The sequence below is a fragment of the Hydractinia symbiolongicarpus genome, chromosome 7 (assembly GCF_029227915.1).
Source record: "Hydractinia symbiolongicarpus strain clone_291-10 chromosome 7, HSymV2.1, whole genome shotgun sequence".
NCBI classification, from domain to species: domain Eukaryota; kingdom Metazoa; phylum Cnidaria; class Hydrozoa; order Anthoathecata; family Hydractiniidae; genus Hydractinia; species Hydractinia symbiolongicarpus.
The window spans coordinates 15,307,755-15,330,578 of NC_079881.1; the positions used below are offsets into that span (position 1 = coordinate 15,307,755).

The 22,824-nt window shown below is 32.3% G+C and overlaps 1 protein-coding gene across 1 annotated transcript in view; it reads left to right on the forward strand.

Annotated features, from left to right (window-relative positions):
- LOC130648418 (UNC93-like protein MFSD11) overlaps nucleotides 1-22,824 on the forward strand; it is a 66,393-nt gene that overhangs the window by 6,517 nt on the left and 37,052 nt on the right. Inside the window, exons 4-8 of the mRNA XM_057454470.1 lie at nucleotides 80-187; nucleotides 2,713-2,792; nucleotides 14,995-15,091; nucleotides 15,170-15,228; nucleotides 15,735-15,853. Coding sequence (XP_057310453.1) covers nucleotides 80-187; nucleotides 2,713-2,792; nucleotides 14,995-15,091; nucleotides 15,170-15,228; nucleotides 15,735-15,853 — 463 coding nt within the window. The remainder of the gene's footprint in view (nucleotides 1-79; nucleotides 188-2,712; nucleotides 2,793-14,994; nucleotides 15,092-15,169; nucleotides 15,229-15,734; nucleotides 15,854-22,824) is intronic.

Here is a 22,824-nt window from a genome sequence, read left to right on the forward strand (position 1 = left end):
GAGCAATAAAAAGTGAATAGCATTACTTTTCAAGTTTGAAATGTAGTTTTATATAATTTTATACTGTTTTATGTTTTAGTCTTTCGATTATCTATACTGTTTTTTCATTGGCCAATTTTGTTGCTCCTCCAATTGTTAATTTATTTGGACCTCGAGTAGCCATGTTTTTTGGTGGATTGTGCTATGCGTAAGCTTTATATTTTCTTAGTATGGCAAAAGCATGTGAAATTTGTATGTCAGTTTGGAAAGAAAGTTTATTATACAGAAATTTTAATTTATATTGATGGTGATACGGTAACCTGCACCTTCGTATAACCCACATAAAATTTCAATCAATGTGTTTTACTAACCCGCACCTTTGCATAACCCGCATCATGTTAAGAAAAAAATTCAATATTTACTTACCCTAATCATTTTATAAACATGTGTGTGTGTTCTGTTTTTTCATGCCGGAGTGGTGAACACCAAACACGAGAACCGAGTGTCTGAACTAGCAAATCTCTTAGTCTTAACTTCCTTGTCTCCGATTGCCGATATAATAATGAATTAAAATTAATTTGACAAGTCGATCTTCTGCTAATTGGGAGAGTACTAAATCAGACATTACTGTTTTCTTTTTATTTGTAGACATTAGTTTTAGCCAATAATAACTCTTGCTTCCTGCGAATAAACAAACAAACAAATAAAAAACCATTCTATCAGGTTATAAAACTAAAGTAAAATCTCTGTTTTTTATGTATATTTAATTTTTTTTGGCATAAAAATAAACAACATAATAATTATCACGGATTGTCTGTAACAGCGATGTACGGAATGTGTTTTTCTAATGTTTATAGAATTTTGTTATCTATTTATATCTCAGCAATTACAGTGTGCATAATAAAATGAATGGCGGCAATGAGGAGGAGATAGTTGCGTGTCTCTTATTAATTGTATATTATATTTACTTTTGATATTTTCAGTTGCCACCTGTTACTCGAAGGTAGCGAAGATAAAAAAAGAAAATTATTATCTATACTTTAAATTTAATATTTTTCAAAAATTTTAACAGGAATTAATAATTAAGTCCTGTGCACTAGGTTGTGAAATACGTGTCAATGAAACCTAAAAATGATACCTGCTATATTGCTCTATTACCAAAAGCAAATCATTTCAATATGCTTAATGTGATTGCAAAGATATAAATAGATTAGAATTACATTCAACACAAAAGAAAAATGATCTCCAGAATTGTGTTTCAGGGAGAGCTCGTAATATTAGCAATGGCAAGCAATAGAAAGTTAAAGCAATCACTATGTAAAAAAAATTAAATCACGTAGTTGAAGTAAGATTACGTAGATCGCGCATGCAGTTATATTAATGTACCCATTTTATCCCGTTGGTAATATTTTCTTCATTGAATGTATAAACTTTAAATTTCAAAATAAATGACAGAAAATATAAAACTTATGACATAACCTGCACCACAATATAACCCGCACCAACTGTGGAACCCCTAAAAATCAACTTATAACCCGCGGGTTATATACTGGAAAATACGGTATGTTAAAATTCTTTTTCGTTGTGTTTTTATTTTGCGTACTCTCTACTATATTACAAATTTATGGAAGCTCTCTACAAGAGGGGGTGCTGTCATGGTGAAGCAAAATAAGTTTATCTAAAAGTTTAGTAACAAAAAGAGTAAAATAAACCAGGGCCTTTTTATCATTTGTTAGGTTTGTTAATTGTGATGCTCTCTTTCCGTATTTAAAAATACGAAATATGGAAATTTCTTATTGAAAAATACGGATTTCGTATTTTAAAATACGCGTATTTTTGAAAATACGAATTACGAATTTTCGTATTTTTAAAACTACAGAATTCTAATTTTAAAAATACGAAGTTCGTATTGCGTATTTTTGAAAAATACGAAATTCTACTTTTAAATATAGAACATACAAAGTTCTAATTTTAAAAATAAAATTTCATATTTTTAGAAATGTTACGTGTATCAAGTGAGTGGTTGAATAAATTGAATAGAACAATTACTCAATTTTACAAGTTTGTTTTTAACAGATTTTTAATTGGCTCAATGAGGAACGTTTTCTCATCATTTTAGAATGAAATACGGCAACTTTGAGACTTCACAGGGACGTTTTCTCTTCATTTTAGAATGGAATACGGCAACTTTAAAGCTTCACAGGCACGTTTTCTTGTCATGTTAGAATGGGATACGGCAACTTTAAAGCTTCGCAGGGACGTTTTCTCATCATTTTAGAGTGAAATACAACAATTTTGAAGCTTTGCAAGGACGTTTTTTTGTCATTTTAGAAAGAAATACGGCAACTTTGAGACTTCGCAGAGACGTTTTCTCATCATTTTAGTAGGGAATACAACAACTTTCCATTCATATCAAAAATGAGACGAACCCTAACCAAACATTACTTCTTTTATTTCTTTGTATTTTAAATCTACAGCGTATTTTTAGAAATACGGTTTTTAAAAAAAAAATGCGTATTTCTAAATACGCAATTCGTATTTTTGAAAATACGAAATTCCTATTGTTTCGAAAATATGAATTAAAATAGAAGGGGTCGATTTTCCTAGAGAGCATCACAATTTTCTTTTCAGTGAGGTGTGCATAAATAAATTTTGTTTTTCTCCCATTAAAAATCGAGGATTACAAAATCATGCTCACATTGCCTCTTGTCCAAATATAGATTTTTTTTTTAGTTTGTATATTGGTGCAATCATCCAGCCGTTTGTGTCTACATTGTATATTGCCTCTGTTGTTGTTGGAGTTGGAGCTGCTTGTAAGTTTAAATTCTTTGTTATTGTGTATGTTATTTTTAGGAAGGGCTTTTTTCTACCTCTGCCTAATGTGTTGCATTCAGCAATGAAAATTTAAGTTGTTCTAGATTATGTGGCAGACCATTCATGGGATTATTTTAACAGTTACAATAGTGTGAATGAAAACCTAACAATGGAGATTAAAAATGATATGCTTGTGAAATTTTCTCTAACCCTGTTATTTTTGTGCCTGCTCTAACATGGGACCAGGTAAGGTTTTTTTTGAGGGAAGGGATTGTTAATTAACCGTGAAATTGTCTGCTTAACCAAGAAAAAGAAGTTTAACTCACAATTATCATGAAGTAAGTGAGATAAAAAAATATGCAATAATAAAATTACATTAAATTACATTTGTGTTCTTTTATTCTTAGCTCATTTGACATAATATTTTACTGAAAATTAAAAGGGATGAGAATTTATGAAAATATTATTGCCCTTGTGATTTAGTATTTTCAGTGGATTATGTACTTTTGACAAACGGTTGCAGAGATATTGAGGTTAAAACGTTTTTTGATGACGTCATCAACCCATCCATTCCGAAACGGATTCGGGGACCCAGGTTTGGGAAACTTACCCAAATTGGTCCCAGGTGGTCCTTAGTTACCAGCGCAGTGAAAAAACATTGACGTCACCACTTCGTTTCCATGTTATTTGGCCTCAAAGTTTTAGGCTCACTGTAATGGCTTCATTAATTTAATATAGGATATTGACGTTAAAGTAGTGTTATTGACGTCGCGCTGAACGTCATAAAGTTTAACAAATAAGACATACTTTTTTTCGGCAACTTCAAAGAAAATATTGGCGACATCAAAGAACTTGTCTTCCAAACTGAATTTCACAAAGACATAAAAAATTGAACCATTATCTCACTACAAACAATGTACTCGTCATTGATGTTTAGACAAACCTAGTGAGTGTATTCAATTCATAACATACACCACAGTGTACTTGGAAATTTTTCATAACGTCATTTATAATATCATTGTACCCTACGTCAGCACAGATTCTTCTTCTGCTATCTTAATACATATAGCTAAATTTTAAACATAAAGATCAAATGAAACACACCAATTCATTCGAAAGAAACTTTAACAATTTTTACAGTTGAATGAATAGGTCAAACATATAAGTTGAACAAAACAAATTTCTTTTAAAAGAACATTTTAGCTTAAACTCATTACCAGCAAAAAAAAATGTCATGGTCTAAATTGTCAATTATTTCTTAGGAGACTTAAATGGACCTTTAAATTTCTATAATTTTTACTTTGTTTTTATGTTTGAATGATTAATTTATTGCATAATCAAGGAAACCAACAGGGGAAAACAAATAAAAAAGAAAATAAAGAAATTCTTTTAGATAATTATTACTTCTTCGTAATGCTATTGTTTTTTTAAGTTGTAAATTTTTTCGGCTTAAGGTAATAAGAGATGATACAACTTTAATTTAAAAAATAGTTGAGCAAAAATAAAGCAAAATTGTAGTTAAAATGTTTAACAATGCTTCAAATTTTTTAAAGGTAATATATTCGGTTTCATTAGATTGATATTCAATGCCGCCAACGTCATTAGATGTGCTACAGATTAACACTCCTCACCTGTGTTTTTTTAAAATTTCGAATTTTTTAACATTCGTTTTTATATTTGCTTTAATTTTTGTTTTGAATGTTTGTTTTGAATGTTTTTTTGAAATTGAAAACAAAAACAAAAAAAATTTTTGTAAGGCACATTTGTAAATTTTCAGTTTCTGCGCAGGACATTTTTTCTTGCGATTGTCTCCGCAAGTTCTTTTGTTCATATGATATAAATACATCTCCCTGTCAGTTTTGCCACATTTCATCTATCAGGTTTACAAAAAACCCAGAAACATATCTTCCCATATAAATAGGGTTTGTCCAAAATCTGCACCTGAAATTTTTTAAGTTATCTTTAGCGATGATGTCTATTTATAATGGCTCTTATTGGCAATAATTTTTTGTTAAGGATTGCAATTTTAAAATAATTGAAATTGTCAGTTGTTTCAGATAAAAGAAAATTCATAGAGTTAACAACGTTCCCCCACCTATTATTTGAAATTTGAAATATAAGAATAGAAGGTCAACGCTTAACAATTTGGTGTTAGGTGTCATATGTTCATTATATCTTTTAGGTTTAGATGTTTGCTTTATGCCATAATTAAGAATAAATATCTATTCACATTCTGGTAGCAGAGGCTAGTTAAGAAGATGGCAACTGGAACAATCACGATGGCACTAAAGTATGGATTGCCCCAACTTTCTGAAGATGGCAATTTTGATGCATGAATACATGATCTGGAATTATGGGAAGTAGTTACAGAACTTCCAAAGAAGAAACAAGGGCCAGTTGTTTATTTGAGTTTAAATTCAAAAGTATGTCAGGCATGTTCAGCCTTAGCGAAAGAAAAATTGAATGAAGAAGATGGTTTAAATAAACTTGTTAATAAATTAAAAGAACTTTATGGCATTACTGAAGATCAAGCAATGTTCAATGCTTACGAAAAATTTGAGACCTTTCACTGTTCCAGGACAATGTCGATTGGTGATTATGTAAATGAATTTGAACAGCTGAATCAAAAACTTGAGTTTTAAAATTGAGTTACCAACTGCTATTCTTGCATATCAATTACTAAAAAATGCAGATTTACCGAAAGCTACACGTGAACTAACACGTGCTATGGTTCTTTCCCTCACATACGACTCTATGAAAAAACAGATAAAAGCCATTTATGATCAATGTGCTCAAAGTAGTACAGACAGTAGTACAGACAGTAATGATATTGGTGTTGAGCAAGAAGTATTATATGGTCAAAAGTTTGACAAACGACGTTTTAACAATTGGAACACTCGTGGACGTGGCAGAGGTGGTAAATATTTCAGTGCTAAAAGAAGCCAGTACAATTCTAACGGTCCTGATGGACATCCATTGTAATGTCACCATTGCAAATCTATAATGCATTTCATGAATGACTGTCCTGATAAGAATAAAGGAAGCAAAGGACAGGATGAAGTACATGTGCAGTTTTTGCAAAGGGTGTGGAACAATGCTTTATGAAGCAAGTCGTGTCTGAGTCTTTGAATTGTGCTTTACTAGACTCAGGATGTTCATCGACAGTTTGTGGTAAAAATTGGCTTGACTGTTACATAGACACTTTTCCAGAAGGGACAGCTTTAGCAGAAAGTAAGAGTAACAAGTCCTTTAAATTTGGGCCAGGTGGAAGCTTCCCCTCAGTTAAACAAGTTAATATCCCTGTTATATGGTTGGAATGCAAGCCCATATTCTTACTGATGTTGTCGATTGTGAATTGCCATTATTGTTATCAAAAAAGAGCCTGAAAGCAGCTAATAGCCAACTTGATTTTGTTAATGATAAAGTCACTATGTTTGGAAGAGACATTCCTTTACAACACACGTCAAATGGCCATTACTGTATACCTCTTACACCTAAGCAAGTTGCTGTTAACAAAATATCTCAGGGTGAAAATGCCACCAGAGTTATATTCAGTCAACGATCTCACTGTAAAATCACCTGAAGAAAAATGCAAAATAGCTACAAAGCTTCACAAACAGTTTGGACATCCTATAGACAGCAGCAAACTGAAAACTCTTCTCCAAGATGCAAATCTTGTAGATAAAGAGTTATTTCAGCAAATTGACAATGCTACAAACTCTTGTGACACATGCAGTAGATATATGAAGGCTCGATCAAGGCCAATTGTCTCACTACCAATGGCGTCATATGTCAATAAATACCTTGCCATGGACCTAAAATTCCTGACAATTAATCATAAAGATTTAACCATACTTCATATGATTGATGTGTTGATGTGTACAGTTCATCAACAATTATCAAATCCAAGAATAAGGAAATTATCGTAGACGCAATCCTCAGGGTTGCTTTTTTTGGCACACCAAACTCAATTTTTTCCGACAACGGAGGGGAGTTCAACAATGAGCTCTTAAGAGATGTAGCAGAACTGTTAAACACAAGAGTGTATACAACAGCAGCAGAAGCTCCATGGTCAAATGGTGCATGTGAGCGTCATAATGCCATCCTGGAAAATATGATTTTGAAAATTGTTGACAACACTAGTTGTTCTGTTAAAAATGCACTTACATGGGCCACTTGTGTCAAGAATGCGTTGCATAATAACCGTGGATTCAGTCCCAATCAGCTTGTATTTGGACGGAATCCAAATCTCCCATCTGTGCTTACAGCCAAGCCTCCTGCTCTCCGAACAGTTACACCCAGTCAATTAATTACGAATCATCTGAATGCCCTGCATGCTGCTCACAGAGCATTCATTGAAAGTGAATCTTCAAGGAGAATTAAAACAGCACTCAGTCATCAAACATGGACATCTACCAGCAAAGATTTTTACAATGGTGAATTGGTGTACTATAAGCGACGTGGAGAGATAGAGTGGAGAGGACCTGGTGTAGTCCTTAAACATGGAGGAACTTTTCGAGTAAGTCCTTGTCACTTGCAATCAGTGAAGGGACACCGTAGTTGTCAGGAAAGCACAAGTGGAAACCCTCAAGTGAAGAAAACTACAACCAAAGAAAAAGATTGCGTTGATGAGATTTCAAACAGCGTGGCGAATGGGTTGCTTGAAAGAGTAAACGATTTTGATATCAACACATCGTCAGAAGTTGTACTTGATGACATTCCTAGTGATCATGCAATACAAATAAGATCCCTGCTATTTCCCATGCTCAGGTTGGAACAACATATTAATCAAGCATTGAGCAAGAAGTTTCTAACACACCTTGTAATGAACAGTCATTGACAGTGACCCTTCCAAAAGTCTGGGACAGGGTTAGGTTTATTGTTCCTGATACTAATAAACTTGCTGAATTTATGGTTGTTAGTCGTACTGGTAAAGTAGGAAATTCTGGAGTTGGAGCATATAAGAATTGGTTGAATGTCAAAGATGTTAAAACCAAAGCCATGAAATCAATTTACTTTAAAAACATTTTGGATTGGGAAAAGGTAAACACAGAGTCAGTATATAATGTAGAAACGTCATGTGATGTTAGTGAAGCTCAACACAAAGAATTAACTAAATGGCGTGATTACAATGTTTATGATGAAGTTGAAGACAAAGGGCAAGACATAATCACAACCCGTTGGGTGATAACTGAGAAAAGTCATAATGGTAAAACAGAAATTAAAGCACGATTAGTGGCTTGAGGTTTTAAGGAGGACACTATTGGTATACGAACAGACTCGCCAACTGTAAACAAGGAGAACTTTCATCTTGTGTGTAATATTGGTGGAACCCATGGATGGAGAATTCACAGTCTTGATATTAAAGCTGCGTTTTTTCAAGGTGCCAAGATTCATAGAGCCGTACATCTTCTCTCGCCACCAGAAGCTAACACAGACAAGTTGTGGAAACTAAAAACACCTGTTTATGGCTTGTGCGACGCTTCACGCGCTTGGTATGAGACATTATCTAACGAATTCGATAAAGTTGGAGCTACAAGAAACATTTTTGACAATGCATTATTTTCTAGAGAAAAGAAACTTCACTCAAAGGTGTAATTTGCTATTATGTTGACGATTGCTTCTTTGTTGGAAGTGATTTGTTTCATGACACTGTTATTGCACATTTACGTAAGACATTCTCACTTAGTAAAGAGAACTTAAAGTCGTTTAACTTTTTGGGATTAGAAATTGAACAAGAGTGTGGTGCAGTAATTATTCATCAGCATAATTACATTAGTAACATTCCACCAATTAATTTGACCAATAGTACGTCTACAATTCCACAAAATATGAAGCACCTCACTTAAAAGCCTTAGTTGGTCAAATTCAATGGGCAGCAAAACAAACTAGACCTGATGCTGCTTACGTTGCCCATGATTTAAGCACTCCCATAAGACATGGAACAGTTGCTGATGCTCGTAGAGCTAACAAGCAGCTGAAACATCTGCAGCAAACTGAAGTAAAGATTGTTATTTCAATTACTGGAGATGTTAAAGTATCATCACTCATACTTTTCAGTGATGCATCACATGGAAATTTAATTAATGGCGGCTCACAAGGTGAAATTGTTCTGCTACTGCATGGTGAAAGCAAAATTGCGCCACTTATTTGGAGATCTCACAAGTTAAAACGTGTAGTTAAAAGCGCCATGGGTGCGGAAACCATGGCTTTCTTCGAAGGTGCAGAACATGCTATGTTGATCAGAGCCCTAATTAAAGAGATTTTTTTAGTTGATATACCAATTATCTGTATATCAAACAATAAATCGCTTGTGGAAGCAGTAAAAAATACCAACGTCATAGAAGATAAACGATTGTATATTGATATTTGTGCACTTCGTGAGATGGTCGAAAAAGGAGAAATCAGGGAACTCATTCTTACAAAGTCAAGTGATCAGATTGCTGACTGTCTTACGAAAGGCACTACTTCAGCTGAAAACCTGCTACATATACTATCCGGTAGAGAACAGTTGGAATACCGTTAAGTTTTGGTTAATTAGAACAAATATAACAGTATGCCAAATGACACTTTCAAATGTTTGACGACATTGTCTTTAAAAGCATTCTTACATTGTGTTCCTGCGTGTTGCAGTTTCTTTTGTTGAACATACTTTATGATTTTGTTTTATGGAGAGAGAATGTAGTGGCAAGATTGTCATTATGTTCATTATATCTTTTAGGTTTAGATGTACGGCTTTATGCCATAATTAAGAATAAAGATCTATTCACATTCTGTGTTTGAAATAACAATCTTTACTTCAGTTTGCTGCATTAGGCACTAAAAAGGGTAAGGTGTGTAAATAAAAGGCACTCAGTGGGAACTAAACTTCAATGCTCATACACAATAAAAAACAAACAAGGAAACAATGAAATTTTTAGACAAACATGAAAGCCTTATTTACAGTTTTTTAGGGGTAGTTAAGGAAATGATGATGTAAAAGTGCTAGCTATGCAGATCAAGACAGAATGGGTAGTGGAGGCTATTAAGAAAATGAAGATTGGAAACGCTGCATAGTACCAGGTGTTGTTGCAGAGATGGTAAAAGTGTCTGGATATACTGGAGTTGAGCTAATTACAAGTCTTGTTAATCAGATTAAAAAAAGTATGGTGTTATCCCGAGTGAATGGCAGTCAAGTGTAATAGTGAATTGTTTCAAGGGCAAGGGTGATGCATTAAAAGAGGTAACTATAGAGGATTAAAGTTGGTTGATCAAGTAATAAAAGTTATTAAAGAGTGATTGATAAGTTACTTAGAGAAAGAATTGATATAGATAAAATGCAACTTGGTTTTGTTTCAGGAGGGGGCACTACAGATGCAATATTTTTACTAAGACAGCTTCAGGAAAAGTATTTAGAAAACAGAAAAAATCTCTATTTTTTCTTTATAGACGTCAGTTACTTAGGTGATTAAGTTAGGTAGTGAAGGTGATGCCGGAAGAAGTGTTACTTGCAAGATAGGTTCTGCTTGGAAAAAATTAAGAGAGTAACTTCCTTTGTTTACCAGCTGAGTCTTATCAATTGAGGTAAAGGCTCAGTTCTATAAGGCCTTTGGAAGAAGTGGGATGTTGTATGGTCATGAGACATGGGCAGTGAAGCAAGAAAATCTTGATCGTTAGAAAGGAATGATATAAGAATGGTTAGGTGAATGTGTTACGGGTGTCTAAGAGACAGTTCAAAGGAGCTAAGAAGCAGGCTAAGTGTCCACAGCATTAAAGATGTTATAGAGATAAGAAGATTGAGTTGGTTGGGACACTCTGGGAAATCTCCTTGGGAAAAAATGGAGGAGTGTAATTGGTAAGAAAGTGTACAGTTTCTTGGGCAAAGCCCAGAGGTGGACTGAAAAAATGTAATAATAAGAGAGGTAACAAGGACAGACTTGATCCAAAAGAATTTGAGTTTAGATCTAACAGTCTAGATCAGATTGGAAAAGGGTTATTAGTATACCCCGTCAAACCCATGCTATCATGGAAAACAGACGTTAAGTTGAGAATGATGAATATGAAAGTCTGTTGCCACGATTAGGATTTTTTTTTTCTTAAGTCCTGCCTATGTGTGCATATCTCTGAGCGCGAGAAACCTCAGACTTAAAGTTCTTTTATTTGGAAAAAAGTTCAAAAAATATTCTTTCAAATTCACCCATTGTTCTAAGCATTTCATTGACAACCACCTCGTTTCAGCAAATAACTAGAATCTAACTTCATTTGCTTTACAAACTCATTGTAATGTTCAACAAGATCAACGATATTACAATGTCCTACAAACAAAGAACCAGCATATGCACACCAAACCTTATCATGACGGTTAGACCAAAAGAATAAAGTACATTGTTAACATCTTATATAATAATAATACGAAGTGTATGTGACGATATCCACTATGACCATCACATACACAGTTTGTCAAGCGGATAAAGTTAGATTCCAGTTATACAAACTGAATAGCAGTTCTTAGCCTTCCTCCAATACTACTGCACTTCTTATGTATCCAATGCTTAGAAGTCTGACAAAAAATTGCGATGCTACCAACCCCTTTTCTGCAAACTCCCCAAGGCCACTTTTTAACTACAAGGTCAACCTTGGTTTCAATGCTACTAATCATGACTTTAGACTTTGCTGCATTCACCCTTTTTCTTCTAGTCCTTTCTTCCACTTTTCAACTGATTCTTCCATCAACTCCTGTATGAGAACCAAATTATATGCATACACTAACTCACTCCCATAGACAACCTGTCCTGAACTTCATCAACAGCACTTCTAAGACGAAAAGGAACAATAAAGGGCTAAGTACAGAACTCTGTTTTACACCAAAATTCATCACTAAGTGAATTGTTAATCCTGACACGACTTCTAGCATTACTGTACATAGATTGTACCATCTTGCACACCGAATTTTCTCATAGCCTATCAAAAAAATTTATGTGGTACTCTATCAAAAGCTTTCTCTAAATCTATAAAGAAAAAATGGAGATTTTTTCTGTTTTCTAAATGCTTTTCCTGAAGCTGTCTTAGAAAAAATATTGCATCTGTAGTGCCCCCTCCTGAAACAAAACCAAATTGCATCTTATCTATATCAATTCTTTCTCTAAGTAACTTATCAATCACTCTTTAATAACTTTTATTACTTGATCAACCAACTTTAATCCTCTATAGTTACCTCTTTTAATGCATCACCCTTGCCCTTGAAACAATTCACTATTACACTTGAATGCCATTCTCTCGGGATAACACCATCCTTTATAATCTGATTAACAAGACTTGTAATTAGCTCAACTCCAGTATATCCAGACACTTTTACCATCTCTGCAACAACACCTGGTACTCTGCAGCGTTCCCAATCTTCATTTTCTTAACAGCCTGCACTACCCATTCTGTCTTGATCTGCATAGCTAGCACTTTTGCAACATCATTTCCTTAACAACCCCTAATAAACTGTAAATAAGGCTTTCATGTTTGTCTAAAAATTTCATTGTTTTCTTGTTTGTTTTTTATTGTGTATGAGCATTGAAGTTTAGTTCCCACTGAGTGCCTTTTCTTGACACCCCTTACCCTTTTTAGTGCCTAACACCAAATTGTTAAGCGTTGACCTTCTATTCTTATATTTCAAATTTCAAATAATAGGTGGGGGAACGTTGTTAACACTATGAATTTTCTTCTATCTGAAACAACTGACAATTTCAATTATTTTAAAATTGCGATCCTCAACAAAAAATTATTGCTAATGAGAGCCATTATAAATAGACATCATCGATAAAGATAACTTAAAAAATTTCAGGTGCAGATTTTGGACAAACCCTATTTATATGGGAAGATATGTTTCTGGGTTTTTTGTAAACCTGATAGATGAAATGTGGCAAACTGACAGGGAGATGTATTTATATCATATGAACAAAAGAACTTGCGGAGACAATCGCAAGAAACAATGTCCTGCCCAGAAACTGAAAATTTACAAATGTGCCTTACAAATAATTTTTTGTTTTTGTTTTCAATTTCAAAAAAAAAATCAAAACAAAAATTTAAGCAAATATAAAAACAAATGTTAAAAAATTCGAAATTTTAAAAAAAACACTAAAGAGGTGAGGAGGTGTTAATCTGTAGCACATCTAATGACGTTGGCGGCATTGAATATCAATGCAATGAAACCGAATATATTACCTTTAAAAAATTTGAAGTATTGTTAAACATTTTAACTACAATTTTGCTTTATTTTTGCTCAACTATTTTTTAAATTAAAGTTGTATCATCTCTCATTACCTTAAGCCGAAAAAATTTACAACTTAAAAAAACAATAGCATTACGAAGAAGTAAGAATTATCTAAAAGAAATTCTTTATTTTCTTTTTTATTTGTTTTCCCCTGTTTGGTTTCCTTGATTATGCAATAAATTAATCATTCAAACATAAAAACAAAGTAAAAATTATAGAAATTTAAAGGTCCATTTAAGTCTCCTAAGAAATAATTGACAATAGAGACCATGACATTTTTTTTGCTGGTAATGAGTTTATAAGCTAAAAGGTTTCCTTAAAAGGAATTTGAAACTTATATGTTTGATCTATTCATTCAACTGTAAAAATTGTTAAAGTTTCTTTCGAATGAATTGGTGTGTTACATTTGATCTTTAAGTTTAAAATTTAGCTATATGTATTAAGATAGCGGAAGAAGAATCTGTGCTGACGTAGGGTACAATGGTATTATAAATGACGTTATGAAAAAATTCTGAGTACACTGTGGTGTATGTTATGAATTGAATACACTCACTAGGTTTGTCTAAACATCAATGACGAGTACATTGTTTGTAGTGAGATAATGGTTCAATTTTTTATATCTTTGTGAAATTCAGTTCGGAAGACAGAAAGAGTTCAGATGAGTTAAGGGGAAGTTGCCCAAAATATTTTTTTTATTATTCGACTCAACTAGTGGATAAAATCATGAAAAAATATAAATTAGTTGGTGAATGTATTTTCTATCTTGTAATCCAGCTTATGGAACAAATTTTGGACCAATAGTCAGGGTCCAAACTACACTAATGACATAACTACATTCAAAAACAAAAGTTTAAAGGTCGTTTATAGGCAAAAGGCATAGACTGGAATAAGCATCAGCTGTCATATTCATTATTTTTTCAAAGCATAATGCGCAGTTATAAATGCTATTATACCTCGTATATATATTCATATGTGTACCAGCAGCGACAACATAATTTGAGATTTATGTTATATGAAACAAGGCCCTTATGAACCTGAAGCATTTTAAAGGTAACTCAATTAAACAAAAATACTATCTTTTTAAAAATGTATTTTCTTGCATGCATATAAATAACTATGATTTATTTTCTTCTTGTAATGCTAAATATTTTTTATAACTTTTTAAAACAAGCTCGTGTTATTACCACAACAAGACAAATTTATTTGTGTGTAGAGTTTGATTGGTACTTTAAGAGTACAAACCTGGTGTACAAGCAAAGAAATATTTATAAAGGGGCTGTTCGATAGTATTCTGGGTACATGGGAAAAAGAAAGAAAGATTATTGGGTCCTATTAAAAATGACAATCAAACTTGAAAAAAAACATTGCAGGAGAGAAAAAGGTCTATATACACAACAGATAAATAAATATGAACTAATTCCCAATATCTTTTTAACATGATAAAAGGACAGAGAAGTTAAAATATGCACCCAGAAAAATCACTAAAGGTATATTGGAGAGAAATTCTAAAATGTATGTTGATTCAAACTAAACCTTGCAGTTTTCTCTTTACTTTTCCTTCATCTTTTTCTTCAACTTTTTAAATACATTGACGTCATAAACCGCGCTTTATTCGGCTTTGTTTTACTTTAAAGGGGTCAAGAATATACCAAACTGTTAAAAGAAAGTGTGAATTTTTTTAATTTTTATAAAGTATAAAACTTAAGTTAAAATTTTGAAGTTATTGACTTTTGTTATACAAAATATCAAAAAATAGTTTTTGGTTAACTTCCCCTTTAAGAAACAGGCTGAACCAAGAGGTAGACAAAAAATTCACAGATGGTAATATGGATTGACTTGCTGCAGAGGAATATAAGAACAAACACTATAGATTTCAAATCAAACCAATCCGGTCCAACCCAGCATGGGAAATGGACAGTAATCCAAGAATGACTATGACGACGATGATGTCTTTTATTTAGTGATATGGACTGGCCAAGGCAACTTTTTAACTATAAATTCAACCGATGATACTATTGGAAGAAATAGTGGTATCTTTTGGGCACTACTTCAGTGCAGGTGACAACCTTTCATTTTTTATGTGCCACTCATAAATCTTCTTTGTCATTTAAAAAATGCATATTATTCTTTTTCCAGTTTGTTATTTGGAAACATGTTTGTATATTTCTACTTCAAAAACGATAGCAGTCACATCAGTAAGTATGTTTCTTCTACACTTTTTGCCCAAAAACATGTTTTTGTAACTTTCCTGCCTTGTTTGCTTTTTTAATGAGAAAAATCACTTTTGTGAAAAATTTAACCAAATATTCGATTTGTGTTTGTGTGTCTTTTCTTCTTTTCTTCTTTTTTCCTCCAAGTTCAAAAAAAAAATACTGGGAATTCACATGTTTTATGTGAACCACTCAATTTAATTTCACAAAATCAAAACAAGAATAGATCAATTAATTTTTTTTATGCAGAATTTGTTGGTTGTTTTTCAATTGTGTAGTAATACTTGTATAAGAAAATATAACTTTACATAATGAAATCACTTTTACTATCGTCCACATGCCTGTTTTATGATCGAAACTTTCCTACAAAAGGGTATGGTACAACTGCAAATCTCTTATTTCCAAAAACACTTTTACAATATCTACACTGGTGTAAAAAATAATGTACATTTATATTATTTGTTGCATAATTTGTTTTATTCTTACTTAAGGTAATCATGAAAGAGTGGTACTATATACAGTATTACTTGTCTGTGCTGGTATTGGTACATTGGCCATTATCTTGCTACAAAAATCCCAAATGCCAGAACAGTCACTTGTTAATAATGCAGTAGGTTTTATATATAATTTTTTAAAAGCAATAATATCGCTTTTATCACCACAACTTTCAGTGTGCTCTTTTGTGTAGACAAACACTGATTTGGCGATAAGCTATATTTAATAAAAGTAAGATACCACGGGAACTTTTTAGCCCTCTTTGGCAAGAACTGGACAGGTATTGAATTTTGTGTGAATCTTGTTTAATTGATGAAAACTCTTGCAGCAAAGTTTTACAACCAAGCTTAGCTAGCTAGCTCCACATGTTTAAGTTAACAGATTTGAATGAGGGAGATAATGTAATTGGAAAGAAGGTCCACATATGGTAGCTAGCTAATTATATCGGCTGATTTATAATTTTTATAAAGTATATGTAGAATATTTAAAGGAACTGAAATTAATTTTCAACTATTTTAGTTTGAATAAGCAAGTTTGAGTTTAAATTACTTCAATTGTCAACATTTTGTTACCTTCGTTGATAGGACAAAATGCAAACATGTTTTGACACTACTCCATTTTGATGTATAAGGTTGCCTTTGCTTTAATAAAAACAACCAAATAACCAAATCGTAAGTTTGACACAAAATCAAAAAATTATCTAACCTAAGAATTTAATAAAATGTATGTCTTAACATAAATGCTTTAAAATATAATGACATGTTACATATATGAATATATAAAAAGAAATCGAGCAGATGATTTTGGAAGAACTATTTTAAACAAGATCTCTTTGAAAAAAAACATTGTTTTGGTGGATTCATAGCTTATAACGAATTGTCATATTTGAAAATTCTTTTCCCATTATTGATAAAATTGATAAAATAAATACACGAGGTAACGCGAAAAACATCTCTACATTTGATTTCAGCACTCTATATACCAACATACTTCACAACCTTTCAATTCATGTATTATCACAGATAATTGATTTCGTTTTCGACTGTATAAAGCAAAACAAACTCAAATACGTCCGTGTATTGGACAAACAAAGGCGTTAGCAATCATTTTTTTACCAAACAGGGTCTAAAAGACCATGTTTCATTCTTGATCTCTAAATGTTTCTTTACCATCGGCAATCTCGTCTTTAAACAAGATATTGGCATCCCCATGGGTATTGACCCCGCCCCCTTTTGGGCCAACCTGTTCTTGTACTTCTATGAAAAACAATTTGTTCAAAAATTAATCTCTGAGGGTTCTCCAAGAGCATATAAATACAACAACACAGGACGATTTATTGATGATCTGTGTACAATAAATAATGGAGAAGATTTCCTAACATGTCACAACACCATTTACCCTCCAGAACTACACCTGAAAGTCGAACATCATGGAACCAAAGCTACATTTCTAGATTTAGATATTGAAATAAAAGGCAACATTTTCATATATATATATATATATATATTTGACAAAAGAGATAAATTTCTATTCCATATAGTACGCATACCAGATCGGAAAAGCAATATCCCATCATCTACCTTTTATGGACCAATCTTTTCCGAATTTTTACGAATTGGCAGATGCTGCTTACTAGTCAAAGACTTTATTTCCTGAGCCTCCATACGTTTTAATAGAATGATCAAGCAAGGAGGAAATAAAAACATGATCTCCAAACAAATTATTAAAGTAACGCGTTGCTACAATAGCGTTTTTAATAAATATAACAAAAACAGTGAAGAAATAATTGAATCATTAATAACTAAATAGGAAGAACATATATTGTTATATTGTCTATATTGTTATCACTTTACTATATAAAGTCTTTGGATCCATAATTCTTCATCTGCTGCTGGCTATCTCATTCATATAGTTTCTTCAAAATCAAGCCATTTTTACCTGCTGGACAGTTTTCCTCCATTATATTATTAATATTTGCAACATTAATTTATTTTATGTGCTGTCTGTGACAGTTTCTTATTTATTTCAATACGCACTTAATGCTGGACGTTCACGCTGCAGGTCAGGCTTGCTATCTCATTTATATTATTCTTTATACTTTTATACTATTGTTTATACTAATAACACTATTATGCTGAACATTTTATATTACAAATCGTTTCGTAACTGGTCTTTGAAACTCATGGTACAAACCATCAAATCCCTTTTGACTTGTGACAATTGTCATTAAGTATACCAACAACAAACACACCTATGACAGTGGGAATTAGCTACTCCTGCTGGGCATCCAGTGCAATTGAAACTGTTTAGAAATAATTGCCCGAAACAGTTGCACTGGTATCTACTGATGTGTCATCAGGTGTTTTCCTATTCATTTTGTTGTTCTTTTCCTTTTTCAAAAAACAGGTTGCATGAAGGTACAAATGGCAAGACTTTCGTTTGGAAATGGTTATTCTAATATAAAAAAACAGAAAAAACAGAAAAAACATATATATATATACTTATTTCAGTTAGTTTAGTTATTAGAAATATATATATTTAGTTCACACATTTTTATAACACCTACGAAAATTTTTAAGCTTCCTGTTGGGTCATTGAAATTTTCGGTAATGGAAAGCTGAAAAAAATATGCCTTTTTTTAATTGATTATATATAATTACAAATAATTTCATAACGACGTTATTAGAAAAAAAAAATGGGAACCTTTTTTGTATTTAATTTATGCTCAATATAATGGTGCGAAAGCGACAAGTCTGCCACCACGCGTTCAGAAGAAGAAGCCATTTTAAAACGTACGGTGAAAAAAAAATTGTGCGTGTTTATTTCATTATATTCTCTTTTTGGAAAATTAACATCTCACGAAAGTAACACCATCAAAAAAGTCTAATAAATAAAAGTATTGATAAATTGTAAGGCTTTTTCTGAGACTACTCATCAAGTGAGTTTTTTCCTTTACAGTAACCTTAAGAAAACGCCCTTGTTGATAAAATGTCAAGAAGCTTTATGGTCACTACAATTAAATGGAACTGGAAATGGAATTAAATGGAATTATTATTGCCAAAGCAATAGTAATTGTTTAAATATTGTCACAAATAAATAAGTTGCGGTGAGATGTAAATGTTGTGATTTTACATTTAGAACAAGGGACATGCAGGCAAAATTATAAACAACAGACTGCAATGATTGGAGAAATAAAGTTAAACAAAAGCAAATTATGCCAATATACTTTTAAAAGTAGAAGTTGATAGTTTAGAAAACTAATTCCACATCCTTTTGGATCTTTTATTTTTTAAAATCTGTAAAGTAAATTGCTAATTTTTGTTATGTGGTCCTTCTTTTTGCCAATCAAAATGTACATATACGAAACTTTGTAAACATCTGCAACTCATCTATACCAAAGGTATTTGAATTCCTTTTGACCATACATTCATTGAATTGGCTGGACATTTGGAAAGAAGGAGGAGGATAATTGGGTAAGAAAGTGTAGAGACTTCATAGTTCCTGGGACAAAGCCCAGAGGCAGACCGAGAAAGACTTGCCAGGAGGTTATAAGAACAGACTTGATACAGAGGAAGTTGAGTTTATATCTAACACAGTCTAGATCAGATTGGAAGAGGGTCATTAATATACCCCGTCCAACCCATGCTAGCATTAAAAACGGACGTTAACCCCAGAATGATGAATGATGATGATCTTGTAAGTTTTTCTTTGTTGTAGCAAAGCATAGGTAAATCATAAAAAGATCCTGCCAACAAATTACAAAACAGACCCATATTTAGTACATAGTATTAGCTACCTTTGTCCAACATTTATTTTGATTTCAGACAGCCTGATTTCCCCATGCTGCATTAAAAATGGTAGCACTATCTGTAAAAAGAATGGCCAGCACAGTCAAAACACAGATTTTAGATAATATGCGATTTTATAGCTGCAAACTAAAATTGACCAACTGTTTTTATTAAACAATGCACATACCCACAACAACAATGGTTCCAATTCAGCATAACTTTCTATATCACCAGTTAACTTCCTAAAGTGATTTAAAATAAGCTAAATATGTGTGACTAGCTGGTTAGCTACCTAACGAAACATTTTGAAACTTTAGAGATTAAAAATTATTTCTTTGTTTGTCAAAAATATATCATCTAATTAAATAAAGCTTTTCAAGTATATAATGGATTTTATTCTTACGTTCTGTTTTGTGTTTGTTTACAACATATTAAAATTTAACAAAAATTAATAGCACTTGTGTTAGATCACATTGGTTAGGCCTTATCGCATTTTTTAAAAATAAAAAATACGAAATTCTATTTTTAAATATAAAACATACGAAATTCTGATTTTCAAAATAGAATTTCATATTTTTAGAAATGTTACGTGTATCAAGTGAGGGGTTGAATCAATTGAATTGAACATTTACTCAATTTTACAAGTTTGTTTTTAATAGGTTTTTAATTGCCTCAATGATTTTACAGGGACGTTTTCTCGTCATTTTAGAATGAAATACGGCAACTTTAAAGCTTTGCAGAGACGTTTTCTCGTCATTTTAGAATGATAAACGTCAACTTTAAAGCTTCGCAAGGGCGTTTTTTCGTCATTTTTAAAATGAAATACGGAAATTTTGAAGCTTCACAGGGACGTTTTCTCGTCATTTTAAAATGAAATACGCCAATTTTGAAGCTTTGCAGAAACGTTTTTCGTTATTGTAGAGTGAGATAGGCAACTTTGAGACTTCGCAGGGACGTTTTCTCGTCATTTTAAAATGGAATACGGCAACTTTCAACTCGTATCGAAAATCAGACAAATCCTAACCAAACATTACTTTTTTTATGTCTTTGTATTTTAAATCCACAGCGTATTTTTAGAAATGCACGTATTTTTTAAAATACGAAATACGTATTTAAAAATACGCGTATTTTTAAATACAAATTCCGTATTTCTTGAAAATACAAAATACGGAATTCTATTGTTTTTAAAATACGAATTAAAAATGGAAGCGGTCGATTTTTCTAGAGAGTATCACATTTGTTAACCTCTTTTAAGATTTTTGCATGTGCTATCAATAGCACATCTTAACCAATTTTTGTGTGTGTGGGTGGATGTGGATGCGTGCTAGCGCACACGTCTCCTGAAAAGGCCTGGTTGCTGTGTTATTTTAAGATATATCTCTTAGCTAAATTCACACCAAAAACGCAGTTCTTTGTCGCAAAACACCTTGCCATATAACAATTAAATGTTTGATTGCCTTAAGTTTCGAAATAGCTGTGTAATATCTTTTTAAAAAAATTTATGTGGATGTTTATGGTGGTGCTTGCTTGGTCCTTAAACATGAAGCTACCTAATTTTTTAATATTGTAAGAACCAATTTTCTCATATTTTCACACACTTTCGCAAGAGAAAATTTTTTTTTATGTGAATGAAGAAGAATAATGCAATGTATATTTTATGATTGAAGGAATATAAACAATTTCCATGGCATGACCTTTCTTGAGTGGAGTTCAGGTACAAGTCACTGCTAAAATGTTGTTCTTGATTTTTAAATTTCCGAAATATTGTTAAAAGCAATGATATATTGGTTTTTTGGCAGCGTACTAAAGGGATACGTAACTGAAAACAAGAAAAAAGATACGAATGGGAAAACTGTTTTAGGAAAGAAAACTGTAACAACCTATAACATGGGTAATATTTATGGTAACCATAAAATTTTCAATATAATGTATTGATAACTGTATTTACCTGAACCTTCCTATATTAGTATCGATACCTTTTTTCTTTTTATTTATTGCCAATACATTTCCATTTGCATTCCTGATACATTATTACCAATGCCAATTACCAATACATTATTATTAATACCACCTTTTGCAGTAGCTATGTTAATACAACGGTTATTTCATCAGATGCAAACCTTTACCTTTTACGTAAATATAAAATAAAGTAAAAGGAAAGTAAAGAAAATATATTTCTGATATGATATCGAACTTTGTATTTCTGTAACAAAAATTGGAGATTGGCGAATTTTCCATGTATTTGACAATTTAAAAATCTGCAATACGTGAGAAAAAACTTTTTGTTGATATAGCTGATTTGTGTGGTTTAATCATTGTGTTATGCCCTCCTGTTTTCTGCATCGTACATTCAACAATTCATCATCACATCATCATCATTCTCAGCTTAATGTCCGTTTTCCATGCTAGCATGGGCTGGACGGGGTATATTAATGACCCTCTTCCAATCAATGTTGTTCTTGATTTTTAAATTTCCGAAATATTGTTAAAAGCAATGATATATTGGTTTTTTGGCAGCGTACTAAAGGGATACGTAACTGAAAACAAGAAAAAAGATACGAATGGGAAAACTGTTTTAGGAAAGAAAACTGTAACAACCTATAACATGGGTAATATTTATGGTAACCATAAAATTTTCAATATAATGTATTGATAACTGTATTTACCTGAACCTTCCTATATTAGTATCGATACCTTTTTTCTTTTTATTTATTGCCAATACATTTCCATTTGCATTCCTGATACATTATTACCAATGCCAATTACCAATACATTATTATTAATACCACCTTTTGCAGTAGCTATGTTAATACAACGGTTATTTCATCAGATGCAAACCTTTACCTTTTACGTAAATATAAAATAAAGTAAAAGGAAAGTAAAGAAAATATATTTCTGATATGATATCGAACTTTGTATTTCTGTAACAAAAATTGGAGATTGGCGAATTTTCCATGTATTTGACAATTAAAAATCTGCAATACGTGAGAAAAAACTTTTTGTTGATATAGCTGATTTGTGTGGTTTAATCATTGTGTTATGCCCTCCTGTTTTCTGCATCGTACATTCAACAATTCATCATCACATCATCATCATTCTCAGCTTAACGTCCGTTTTCCATGCTAGCATGGGCTGGACGGGGTATATTAATGACCCTCTTCCAATCTGATTTAGACTGTGTTAGATCTAAACTCAACTTCCTCTGTATCAAGTCTGTCCTTATAACCTCCTGCCAAGTCTTTCTTGGTCTGCCTCTGGGCTTTGCCCCAGGAACTATCAAGTCTCTACACTTTCTTAC